Below are 12,795 nucleotides of genomic sequence, written 5' to 3'. Positions count from 1 at the left end.
CCGTGGGGGTTATAAGTTTATAGTTGTGAATTTACTTATGTTGCTTTGTCAGACCAGACTAGATTATTGACCTTGTTTCAAACTTTGCCTTCAGACCACTTCTTTTTGGCTGTGCCCCCAGATTTGTTTCCTGGGACTTTGTCTTTCTTGACCTATTTTTTGGCATCTTTTGGTTGTCCTTGGATGGTGTTGGTCAACTAAGTTTGTAAAATACGATTTTTATGATTGTTCACATATAGTTTGTATTGGGGCTTGGGCAGCACCAAGTATATGTGGTCTGTGAAATTGCAAATTACCTTCCTGCTTGGAAGGGCCATTGTTTTGCTAATGTTTGCTAGAGGAGAGGTTTTCCTGGCAGAAAGTTTTGAAAAGAGAGAGAAGGAGAAAAGAGAGTGAGAGCAGAGAGAATGCAGAGTGCTGAGGAAGAGAAGGTGTGCAGATGGGGAACTAGAGCTGAGGGGCTTTGCGAGCTCCCCTGAGACTGGTGGGGCCTTTGATTGTAGGAGGAACTGGAGAAGATTCTCCTGGTTTTGGAACCAGAGAATGTGTCAGCGGTTTGGGAGCTCTGAAGGAGTGAAAGGGAAATGTTTTCCCTGTGTGTTTGCTCATTGGCCGGTGCGAGACTTTAATAAAGGAATGGCCCACCATTTTTGGGCTCCACTGTTTCTTTCCAGTCTGCCCGAATTCAATGAGAACCATGTGCATGGCCACGATGGCTGCGACTACTGGCCCTGCAGATGGCATAGCAAAGGTTGGAGAGCAGCTGCTACCACTGCAGCCTCACTAAGATGTCTGACAAAAAGTTAAACTTTTTTAAAAATTGATTTTAGAGAAAGGTAGGGAGAGAGAAGGAGACAGGAACATTGATCTCTTTCTATATGTGCCCTGACCCGGAAACAAACCAGCAACCTCCACTAACCAACTGAGCCATCTGGCCAGGGCTGTAAATGTGTTGTTTTTAATTGAAAAACCATAATCAGTTGAAAAAACCCAAGTTGGTAATTGGCAGCTGGGGCTCATTATAAATTACAAATAGGGAAAGAATTTAAGGTGCTAGTGAAAGCTTGCAGGATAAGGAGCAGAGTAGTGCAGAAGGGAAGGGGGCGTTACTGAATCTGAGAAGAGCTGTTCTGTTGTAAGATGGGCCATTATGTTTGAGGGGCCAGAGGACACATTGAGGATGACAAGTTCCGAAGTGTATACAAGTGGTTTATAATAATATCCTGTGTGTATTCTTGGAAAACCTTACCTTTAAAGGCATGCTAGAAACATAGCAGAACTTATAAAAATAGGGTAAGATAGATCTCAAAATATATGAGACTTTTTTTTTTTATTTGACAGAGACAGAGAGAGGAGACTCAGATAGGGACAGACAGACAGGAAGAGAGAGAGAGATGAGAAGCATCAATTCTTCATTGTGGCATTTTAGTTATTCATTGATTGCTTTCTCATATATGCCCTGACCCAGGGTGTCCAGCAGACCGAGCAACCCCTTGCTCAAGCCAGATGAACCCACACTTCAGCTGGAGACCGCAGGGTTTTGAACCTGGGTCCTTCGCATCCCAGTCCGATGCTCTATCCACTGCGCTACTGCCTGGTCAGGCCAAAATATATGACTTTTTTTTTTTTTTTTGTATTTTTTTCTGAAGCTGGAAACGGGGAGAGACAGTCAGACAGACTCCCGCATGCGCCCGACTGGGATCCACCCGGCACGCCCACCAGGGGCGATGCTCTGCCCCTCTGGGGCGTCGCTCTGCCACTACCAGAGCCACTCTAGTGCCTGGGGCAGAGGCCAAGGAGCCATCCCCAGCGCCCGGGCCATCTTTGCTCCAATGGAGCCTTGGCTGCAGGAGGGGAAGAGAGAGACAGAGAGGAAGGAGGGGGGGGGGGTGTGGAGAAGCAAATGGGCGCTTCTCCTATGTGCCCTGGCCGGGAATTGAAGCCGGGTCCCCCACACGCCAGGCCGACGCTCTACCACTGAGCCAACCAGCCAGGGCCCAAAATATATGACATTTTAAAAACAATCACTAACAAAAGCATTAACAAACTAAGATAAATGACAGCCTGGATTAATCTCCATTCATTTGCATGCAGTACCAGCGTCAGATGATTCCATGCAACCTTTAAGTCTGGGGCTCTTGTTTCCTCCTTTGAGATGCCCTTTACGGCATTTGCTTCTAATAAAAGTTTCATAAAAGTTAAAAATCTGAACCACAGTATGGAATTCAGTGGGAAAAAAATTACAAATGTTTTTGCATCCTTTATCTTAACACTGTGTTTCAACATATTGGGAAGTATACTATATAATGGTCATTAAGCCAACTACTCTGAGGTCTTCATATATTGCTAAGCTTACTCTAATTGTGTGAAAGTTGGCTCATGATCGCTTCAAAACAGTGGGTTGGGGAAAAATAATTCATGAACAAATGCTGCCTCACTTCACTATTTACCAATAACATATGAGTTATTTCAGAATAAAGAACCAGGCACTGTAGCATAGACATGTGGACAAAGTGTCATTTATAGAAATGTTTCACACATATGTACTGTTTTCTAAATATGTATACTGTTGTGATTACTAATAAAATGAATTCTTAAAATAATTTTGTTGACTTCATAGTAGTTTTTCATTTTCTCAGTCAAAAGTTACTGATATTTCTGGAAGAGATTGGAAACAACTGCTTAGGAGTGAAATATAGTGTGCTAGAGGTCACTTGCAGAATTCTTCTAAGGGAATTTATTGGAGATCAGGAAAAAAATCCTTGTGGTATAATGATAATATGACACAGTAACTGTTGGGCTTCTAACTATTGTATATAGTTATTTCATTTATTCATCTTCTAGGTAGCTATTGTTATTACTCCCACTGTAATAGATAGAGGAAAAGGAGGCTCAGTAACACGCTTCAGATCATAAAGCCAGTAGGTAGCAGAGCTGAGATTGGCACCTAGGAGACTCATGCTTTTCACACTGTAGATTTTGTTACTTCACTTACACCTCACGTAATTTCCCAGCATGTACTCTTAAATAGCAGAAAGCAAAGTTCCAGTGTAAATATTTGGCTTGCTTTAATCTCTGTTAATTGGAGCTCTTTAGTATTCCAATGGATATTGGAATGGAAATCGGAGATACAAGGTATGTTGGAGGTATTTTACTTTAATGACTTTTGAGTTATTAAATCTAAAAAGAAACATGGTTTATTTAGTTATAATTAATGTCATATCTCTGCATCTCTAGTACTGCTCATGAGGGAGACAGATGGGAGAGGCAGGGTTTTATTAGTAGGAAGCTGTGGGTGCCAGATCATTGCCCTTTCTATAAATAAGTACTGAGCACATTTGAATACATGGGTGGACAGTACATTGGAGACCTGCAGTGCTATTTGTGCTTTTGTATTACATGATGCTCATTATCTCAGTCAAATTTTTGTGATCTAGTGTCTTGTATTTTTAAAAATAGAACTTTATTTATTTTCAGGAAAACATCAAATGTTGTTGTTGGCAGTTTTTGTGACTCCTCTTATTGATCTTCGTTCTGATTTCTCCAAGTTTCAAGAAATGATAGAAACAACTTTAGATATGGATCAGGTATGCAGTATACTTTTTTGTGTGTGTGAGAGAGACAGACAGAAAGGGAGAGAGATGAGATGCATCATCAACTTGTCGTTGTGACTCTTTAATTTATTGATTGCTTTTTCATATGTGCCTTGATGAGAATGGGGCAGTTGAGCCAGCAACCTTGAGCTTCAAGCCAGCTACCATGGGGTCATGTTTATGATCCCACACTCAAGCTGGTGAGCCCGTGCTCAAGCCAGCAACCTCAGGGTTTTGAACTTGGGTCCTCGGCGTCCCAGGTCAGTGCTTTATCCACTCTGTCACCATCTGGTCAGGCAAGAGTATGTTTTTAAATCATGAGATTTTGATGGACTTAAAGTTAGAAGAAATAAAATTCTGTAATTTTTTTTCTTAAGAGCTGATCTTTGAGATTCCTTAGGTGGAACCTTGGTTTGAGCAAAAACTAAACATTCCGTTACAGGTTTTGAACATTGAACATTGTTTAGTAACATGTAAGGAGAATGTTTTGAACATTGTTTAGGAGAAATGTAAATAAAAAAATACTACTGGTGACATATGCATCAATAGTACTATGTCTGTTAAGTATCAGTAATTATCTAGAGCTCTAAACTGAGAAACAGCTTTACATCTGTTAATAAACAGAAGCTTATAGTTGTGACCGAGCAACTTAATGGGTAGTGAATCATGTAACTCAAAACATTAGGAAAATTAAAGTAAGTAAAAGAAAATACTTCCAGCCTGACCAGGCGGTGGCGCAGTGGATAAAGCTGCGAACTGGGATGCAGAGGACCCAGGTTCGAGACCCGAGGTCGCCTGCCAGCTTGAGCATGGGCTCATCTGGTTTGAACAAAGCTCACCAGCTTGAACCCAGGGTCACTTTCTTGAGCAAGGGGTCACTTGGTCTTCTGAAGGCTCATGGTCAAGGCACATATGAGAAATCAATCAATGAACAACTAAGGAGCCGCAATGAAGAATTGATGTTTCTCATCTCTCTCCCTTCCTGTCTGTCTGTCCCTATCTGTCCCTCTCTCTGTCTCTGCCCCAAAAAAGAAAAAAAAAGAAAATACTTCCATATTTTCCATATTTACCCATTGTTTATAAAATATAACTAGTCTGTTCTGTCTATAGGTGGAAAACCATGAATTCCTTGTAAAACCTTCATTTGATCCTAATCTTAGTGAATTAAGAGAAATAATGGATGATTTAGAAAAGAAAATGCAATCAACATTAATAACTGCAGCTAGAGATCTAGGTAAGAATGGTCTGTTGGAAATTTGAATAAATTCCAGTAGTATTCAAACTGGTTCAGAGTTACTTTCCTAGAGATAAGGTTGATTGTGCCAACTTCTTTGTTAAAATGCCAGCCCTTTTTTGTATAGAATAAAATGACAAATACTTCCAGTTGACACACAGAGAACTTTACATTCAAAGCCTTGCCTGCTCTTCCAGACTCATTTCTTACCATCCCCCTAAGCCCCAGGGTGACTCCACATTCCTGCCAAACGAATCACCCAACAGGCCCTTGCATCATGTCTCTTAAATAAGACCTGTTTTAAATATCATCTTCTCAAAAGAAAAAAAAAAAGTTACCTCCTCTGTAAGCCTAATTCTACTACAAATAATTCATTTATTTGGCTTTGGGGTTCCTGAGCACTTCATGAATACCAATTTTTAAAAATATCTGTCTGCTATGCTAGATTAAGTCACTAATTAGTCTCACTATTCACATTGTTTTGTTCGAAATTTGTAAACTCTCTGTTCTGAGCACCTCTCAACATTTTTGCTGAACAAATAAATGAATCTTAGCATTCAAACTAGGAGACCTCAGAGCAGTAGTTTTTATACTTTTGGGGAATCTGAGGAAAGTTACGGATCATCCTTTCAGAACTATGCCCAAATCTTCATATTAAAAAATGTGCACATACTTTTCATGGAGAGTCCATGTATGGACTGGATCTCAGATTATAGAATCATTGCATTTGGATACTGAAATTTACCCTCCTTGTGTCAGCCGTCTACTGTCCCTTTGTCTCCCAATCAGGTGAGGTCTCAGTTTAGTTTTTTGCTGCTAACATTTGCTAGCCATGCTTCAGCAAATAAATTTATAGATACTATCTCTGTCTTCTGGTTTGTGGTATAAAGATCACATTGATGAATGAGGTTATGAGGAAAGGACAGACTTAAGAAAACAAAAAATCTGTTGCATCAAGGCTAGCTGATCTATTATTGCTTGTTTTGTGAAGTACACTTAACAAAAAATATTTGTCCTAGTTTGGGTAGAGTTTCATTGTCACAGTTTCAAGTTTTGGAAAGAAATGGTTTGGTTAACTAAAGAACCCTCTTGCAGAACTCCTGAAGAGCCGGGGCTGTATCCTACTCATCCTCATGTCCCCAGCATCTAGAACTGTGTACTGTGCGCTGCTGGTGCTCTGCGGCCTCGGGCTTGCACAGAAAGTGCTTCCACAGCAGAAACTAATGTTAATAAGGAATTTAAGGGTTTTATAGACATCCTTAATTCATGTAGTTTTTGAGTGAAATAAAGCAGGATTTGTATCTTTCCTAGCTAGATATACTGCTCACAAAAATTAGGGGATTTTTCAAAATAAATATGAAGCAACAAAATATCCCCTAATTTTTGTGAGCAGATGATATTAATAATATTCAGTATGCTATCTTTTAATAAAAGTATGTTTTTTACTCTTTAGATATAATTATTTTAAACATTTACGGTACATGGAAAAATGGCTGGTTATATCTATGACAGACTTTTTCTTTTTTTCTTGATCATTAAGGTTTGGATCCTAGCAAACAGATTAAACTGGATTCCAATTCACAGTTTGGATATTATTTTCGTGTAACATGTAAGGAAGAGAAAGTCCTTCGTAACAATAAGAACTTCAGTACGGTAGATATCCAGAAGAATGGTGTTAAATTTACCAATAGGTTTGTAAGCCTGTATTATATTGTTTAGCCTTCAGTAGTTTCATAAAACTAAATTATTGTCTGATGAAATGTGAATGTTCTATGATAAGGAAGCTTTAATTGAGATCAGGCATAAGGTAAGATTGAAGCTTTATTTTCTTACAAGAGGCTAGTCAGGTGTCCCAACACCACTTATTAAATAATCCCCCTTTTCCTCATTAACTGAAGTGGCACTTTGCATCTGCTTTTTTGTGTGTGTGTGAGAGAGGGACAAATAGGGATAGACAGGAAGGGAGAGAGATGAGAAGCATCAACTTTTTGTTGCGGCACCTTAGTTGTTCACTGATTGCTTTCTCATTTGTGCCTTGATGGGGGTTGGGGGGTACTACAGCAGACCAAGTGACCCTTCCTTGCTCAAGCCAGTGACCATGGGTTCAAGCTGGTGAGCTGTGCTCAAACCAGAGGAGCCCATGCTCAAGCCAACGACTTCGAGTTTTCGAACCTGGGTCCTCTGCATCCCAGTCTGATGTGCTATCCACTGTGCCACCACCTGGTCAGGCATAAAAGGTTTTTAGGGAGATGCCTACCCGCTTTAATGAGGCCCACTATAGCTTTTAAAAATGTCATGTTCTGTGTTGAAAAATATATTACCTGTTTTGTTTTGTTCTGCTTTCTTCCTTGCTGATTGATGTTAGGGAGTTCCTGAGGCAAATTATCCATAGGTAAAGAAAAACATTTTAAAATTAATCTGCTGTGCCGGGGTACAGCATTTAGCCTTTTTCCTTTGTACTAGAATTCATCACTGGCCTCACTTCCACCAATCCTGAATATTCCTTTTTACTTTGGGATATATGATCCTGCTTTATTCATTTATTTAACAAGTATTTTGAGTGTCTATAATATGCAGTTATTATTTTAGGTGTTCAGACAGCCTGGTAATGAAAATAGTCTGTTTAGTTTGTTCCTCATACCAGTTCTCTGAAATAAAGAGATTGGGTATATTATTTCGCTCATTTTTGATGAAGCTGAAATTCCCAGTTCCCCCGGATGAGACAGCTAGTAATGCTAGATACTTTAACCTAGATCTTCTGTTGCCAAATTTAGTAGTTATTGTTTTTCTTCCATGCTATATACCTGATTTAAGAAATACATATATTTTGGCTTAGATAAGATAGAACTTTTGGGGTATTATAAATGATCTTCAGCCCTGGCCGGTTGGCTCAGTGGTAGAGCGTCAGCCTGGCGTGCAGAAGTCCCGGGTTCGATTCCGGCCAGGGCACACAGGAGAAGTGCCCATCTGCTTCTCCACCCCTCCCCCTCTCCTTCCTCTCTGTCTCTCTCTTCCCCTCCCGCAGCCGAGGCTCCATTGGAGCAGAGATGGCCCGGGTGCTGGGGATGGCTCCTTGGCCTCTGCCCCAGGCGCTAGAGTGGCTCTGGTTGCAACAGAGCGACGCCCCCTGGTGGGCAGAGGTTGCCCCTGGTGGGCGTGTGGGGGCGGGGGGGGGGGGGTTCCCTGTCGGGCGCATGCGGGAGTCTGTCTGACTGTCTCTCCCCGTTTCCAGCTTCAGGGAAAAAAAATAAAAATAAAAAAATAAATAAATGATCTTCAGATCACCCATTTGTGACCACAGTGATTCCAAAAGTTGTGAAAAATTAATTCATTGATTTCTCCCCCGCAAATATAAGAGAAAGTTTATTTAGAAAGTCACAATGGTAGAAGAAATGGGCTTTAGGAAACTAGTTACAGAGGCCAAAGAAAGGGTGGTTTAGGAAAAAGAGGGAAACGTGCCTGGAGGGAGAGGGGAAAGGGGCAGGTGTGCTTCCAGAGGAAGAGTGCTCGACTTTTGTTTGTTTTTCTTCCAACAGATTGAATGCTTGCTTTGCATCTGACTCTGATCGTATAATTTTCTTTCTTAAAATTTTCCAGTGTCTTTCAGAAAACTCTGAAATGTTTATTATGTGACCTATATATAATCTGGTCCCTGCCCTCCGCTTTCTGCTTTTATCTCTTGCAGCTCTCACTTTTATAATAGCTTTGCCTCTTGCTTTTCTTTCTGTAATTCTTTTCATTTGTGTGTTCCATAGCAGTCTTTTTGTGCTGCTGCTTTCCTGTACTGTTCATGAGCTCTGTGTGTGTTATGCCATTGGCTAATTCATTAAGTTCACAATTGCTGTCTCAGTTTAGTCATGCCTTTCTTCTGATAAGTCCTTCCCCACTTCTTTTCTGTGCCACCTCAACTTATCTTTTTGTTTTTAATTTCAATCCTTTCCTTTGATACCAGTGAACAGATATTTTTTTCTTCACTTGATCCTCGTCTTCTGCGTTATTTCAACCTTTAATTTTACTTTCTTTCTAAATTCCTCAATAAGATTTAGTTTTCAAAACACTTTCCTTTACCTGAACTGTGGTGGCACAGTGGATAAAGTGTTGACCTAGAATGCTGAGGTTGCCGGTTTGAGTCCCTGGGCTTACCTGGTCAAGGCACATGTGGGAGTTGATGCTTCCTGCTCCTCCTCTTCTCTCTCTCCTCTCTAAAAATGTATAAATAAAATTTCTTTTTTTATTGATTTTAATTTATTGTATTTACATAGATTCTAGTGTTGCCCCTCCCCCGTATTCCCCTCAACATCTCCCTTACCCCCCTTGTATAAAGTCTTTAAAAAAAAAATACAAACACTTTCCTTTGACAACTCTTAGTTTCAAAATATAGTTTTACTACAGTATTGAGAGAAACTCCTTTTGTGTGTATGTATTTTAAGAGGGGGAATAGCCTGTATCCTAATTAAGGATGAAGATTTATTTCATTCAGATGTTTTCTTAGAAAAGGTCACAGGTCAGAATTTTACCCAATGGGATAATTGGAATAGGAAGAATTATGTTAGTAGGCTATTGTAAACAGTTAAAAGGTTAAATACATTGAATTCCAACCATATCTTTCCCTGAGTTGCTTATTTTCTACTGATATTTCTGTTTTGATGCTTTATAGCAGGGGTCTCAAACTCGCGGCCCGGCGAACAATTTTGTGCGGCCTGCAGACTAATCCACGAAGTTCAAAATATTTTGGATAAAATTAAGTAAGCCTAGGGGCCTACTTGTATTTTTCATTTCTCTAGCATCCTAGCTAGATATTAGCTTAGTTAACAGCAGTTGTGATGCGAACTACAGTTTCTGGTCGTTTTGTGACACTGAGTAAACTGCATGTACGATTGTGCTTGTTGTACTGATTTTTTTTTGTTTTCAACTGCAGTGAGAAAAGTGTTGCATAACAGTTGCCTTTTGTAGACCTAGTGCGGCCCGCCGAACGGCTGTGATCTTGCTCTGCAGCCCACATGCTGAGTTGAGTTTGAGACCCCTGCTTTATAGGATAGCTACTCTGGATATATTTTATGTAGTGGACCTTACCTTTAGCAGATGTTTTCATTTTTAAAATATTATCTTGATTTGCAGTTCTTTGACTTCTCTTAATGGAGAGTATACCAAAAATAAAACTGAGTATGAAGAAGCCCAGGATGCCATTGTTAAAGAAATTGTCAATATTTCTTCAGGTAAGTTTAATGATCAAATACATTCTGAATGTGACCTGTTTTTTGATAATAGAAAAACAGTATGTTTGAAGAGTGATCTTTTAAAAAGCTGTTACACTGTTAATTATAATTAAGCTACCTACCAAATAATGCATGCTGTATTGGGTAGGAAAAGTACCGTAACTGGAAATTACCCTGGTTCATAGGAAGATAAACTAGTGCGAGCTAAGGAATGGGATTACCCTGAAAAACAAAGATATACAAAGAAGCACAAAGCTTACTGGAGTTGTTAGAAGGGAGAGAAACAAGGACTATTACTTATGGGCTCCTGCTCTAGTTTAGGGAAATAAATATTAGTGAAAAGCAAATAGAAATTATACATGAGTCAAGCAAAGCCCTTTTAAGTTCTATATGCCTTTTGTAGATTTTGAGTCCATTCTAGAGGCATTGTGTGAGGTGATTGTTTTATAATTAAAGGGACTGTATGACTTGGTATTGTGATATTGACCTTCGCGTGGAATGAATCTATGTTTAGCATAGGATAGGTGGGAAAGTATTAAATTGGAAGGCTTTGCCTATCATCCTGTGTATATTGATTGTAACCTTTATTGTTCCTTGCAAAAATATACCAAAGAAATACTTTAACCAACTGATGAAAGTTGACGTCACCAGTAATGGGACAGATGTCATTATGCTTCCTGATATGAAGCAGAGGGAAGGACACAATAACACCTATGTAATATTACTTTTTTATTTTTTAAGAACAGGTGTTATTTTTAACCTAAAAATAATTTATTGATTTTATAGAGAGAGGGAGGAGGGAGAGACAGAGATAGACAGATAAACAAAAACATCAGTCTGTTCCTGTATGTGCCCTACCTGGAGGGTTGAACCTGCAACCTTTGCATATAGGTTCTAATCTAACCCACTGAGCTATCCTGCTAGGGCCTATATAATATTCTTTTTTCAGGTGAGAGGAGGAGAGGCAGAGAGACAGACTCCTGTACGTGCCCCATCAGGATCCACACTGCAAGCCTGCTAGGGGCAATGCTCTGTCCATCTGGGGCCCTTGCTCTGTTGCTTAGCATCTGAGCCTTTTTTTTTTTAAAATAGTGCCTGAGGTGGAGGCCCCTGAGCTATCCTCAGCGCCTGGGGCTAACTGACTCAAACCAATGGAGCCATGGCTGAGGGAGAAGAAGGGGGGGCAGGGGAAGGGGTGGAGAAGCAGATGGTCACTTCTCCTGTGTGCCTTGACCAGTAATCAAACCCAGGACGTCCACATGCTGGGTTGATGCTCTACCACTGAGTCAACTGGCCAGGGCTATAATATTCTTGACAAAAGCATTTAACCTGATGATAAATAAGAAGAAAAACATAAGGTAAATTTAGACGTGGGACTTTTTTTTTTTAAGGCCCAAACTATTTTAAAATGTCAGTGTCATGGAAGCAACAGAATGGGCAGGATCTGTTCTAGATTAAAGGAGACTTAAAGAGACGGAATAGTCTAACACAGTGGACAATCCTTGACTGGATCAAGGATTAAGGGTTAGAGCAGGGGTCCCCAAACTACGGCCTGTGGGCCGCATGTGGCCCCCTGAGGCCATTTATCCGGCCCCCCGCCGCACTTCCAGAAGAGGCACCTCTTTCATTGGTGGTCAGTGAGAGGAGCATAGTTCCTGTTGAAATACTGGTCAGATTGTTGATTTAAATTTACTTATTCTTTATTTTCAATACTGTATTTGTTCCCATTTTGTTTTTTTACTTTAAAATAAGATATGTGCAGTGTGCATAGGGATTTGTTCATAGTTTTTTTTATAGTCCGGCCCTCCAACGGTCTGAGGGACAGTGAACTGGCCCCCTGTGTAAAAAGTTTGGGGACCCCTGGGTTAGAGTTTGGGGGATAGCTAGCTATAAGGTACACTGTTGGGACAAATTGGCAAAGTATAATATGAGACAATGTAGTGTCAGTGTTACATTTCTTGAATGTGTATTATGGTTAAGTAGGAGGATGTTCTTACTCTCAGGGTATGCACACTTAATTATTTAAGGGGTAAAACTCATTTAAAAACTATGTGCATGTATAATTCTGTAAATTGTTTTACTATTATGAATTTTCATAGTAAATCAGAAACATAAACCTTAAAGGTTTTTTAGTACACTTTATATATTAGTTTTGAGATGAATGAGATTCGTAAAGATTACAGTTTCACCTGGTGATACCTACTCTAGCAGAGTAGAATCTTGTTGTAAGTATTAAGTGACAATTGTGGATCTAAATTTATGCTAAAATCAATTGCATGTGATACTGGTGGGGGGAAACGCCGAAGTAAAAGTCTGATGGTCAGGTCTTACACGCACAGGCCTGGATGATCACATCATCTCCTTACCTGGTGTTTTCATGTTTCTTATAATAGTGAAATGCCATTCTGGTTTCAGATTCTTAGATTTTGTAAAAAGGCGTGTCATAAAATTGCAGGTATGCCTCAGGTAGCTGTACTCTGCTTTCTTATCAATAAATTACGACAGCTTTCCCTTATTAGGTTTTTTTTTTTAAATTTACCTTATTTCTTTAAGAATCTGTGTGCTTTTATATTTTAATGGGATTTTGGTTAGGGAGGGGTATCATACTCCTTGTATTTTTTAAAACTTCATAGTGGAGGAAGATGTAGCAACACATTTTAACATGTTGAGTTTTAGGTGTTACTTTCACGTTTAGTTGTGGCAAACTTATATAATTTTTTAGAAATTATGTAAATTTGGAAATGGAATTTGA

The 12,795-nt window shown here is 39.6% G+C and overlaps 1 protein-coding gene across 2 annotated transcripts in view; it reads left to right on the top strand.

Moving 5' to 3' along the window:
- MSH2 (mutS homolog 2) overlaps window positions 1-12,795 on the top strand; it is an 82,661-nt gene that overhangs the window by 59,528 nt on the left and 10,338 nt on the right. For both annotated transcript variants that reach the window (XM_066378322.1, XM_066378321.1), the window contains 4 exons: window positions 3,478-3,587; window positions 4,704-4,827; window positions 6,368-6,518; window positions 9,946-10,043. In XM_066378322.1, the coding sequence (XP_066234419.1) occupies window positions 3,478-3,587; window positions 4,704-4,827; window positions 6,368-6,518; window positions 9,946-10,043 (483 nt within the window). The remainder of the gene's footprint in view (window positions 1-3,477; window positions 3,588-4,703; window positions 4,828-6,367; window positions 6,519-9,945; window positions 10,044-12,795) is intronic.

This window comes from Saccopteryx leptura, chromosome 3 (genome assembly GCF_036850995.1).
Source record: "Saccopteryx leptura isolate mSacLep1 chromosome 3, mSacLep1_pri_phased_curated, whole genome shotgun sequence".
Classification (NCBI taxonomy): domain Eukaryota; kingdom Metazoa; phylum Chordata; class Mammalia; order Chiroptera; family Emballonuridae; genus Saccopteryx; species Saccopteryx leptura.
The sequence above is the reverse complement of the archived record's forward strand: the minus strand, read 5'-3'. Positions and strand labels throughout refer to the sequence as shown.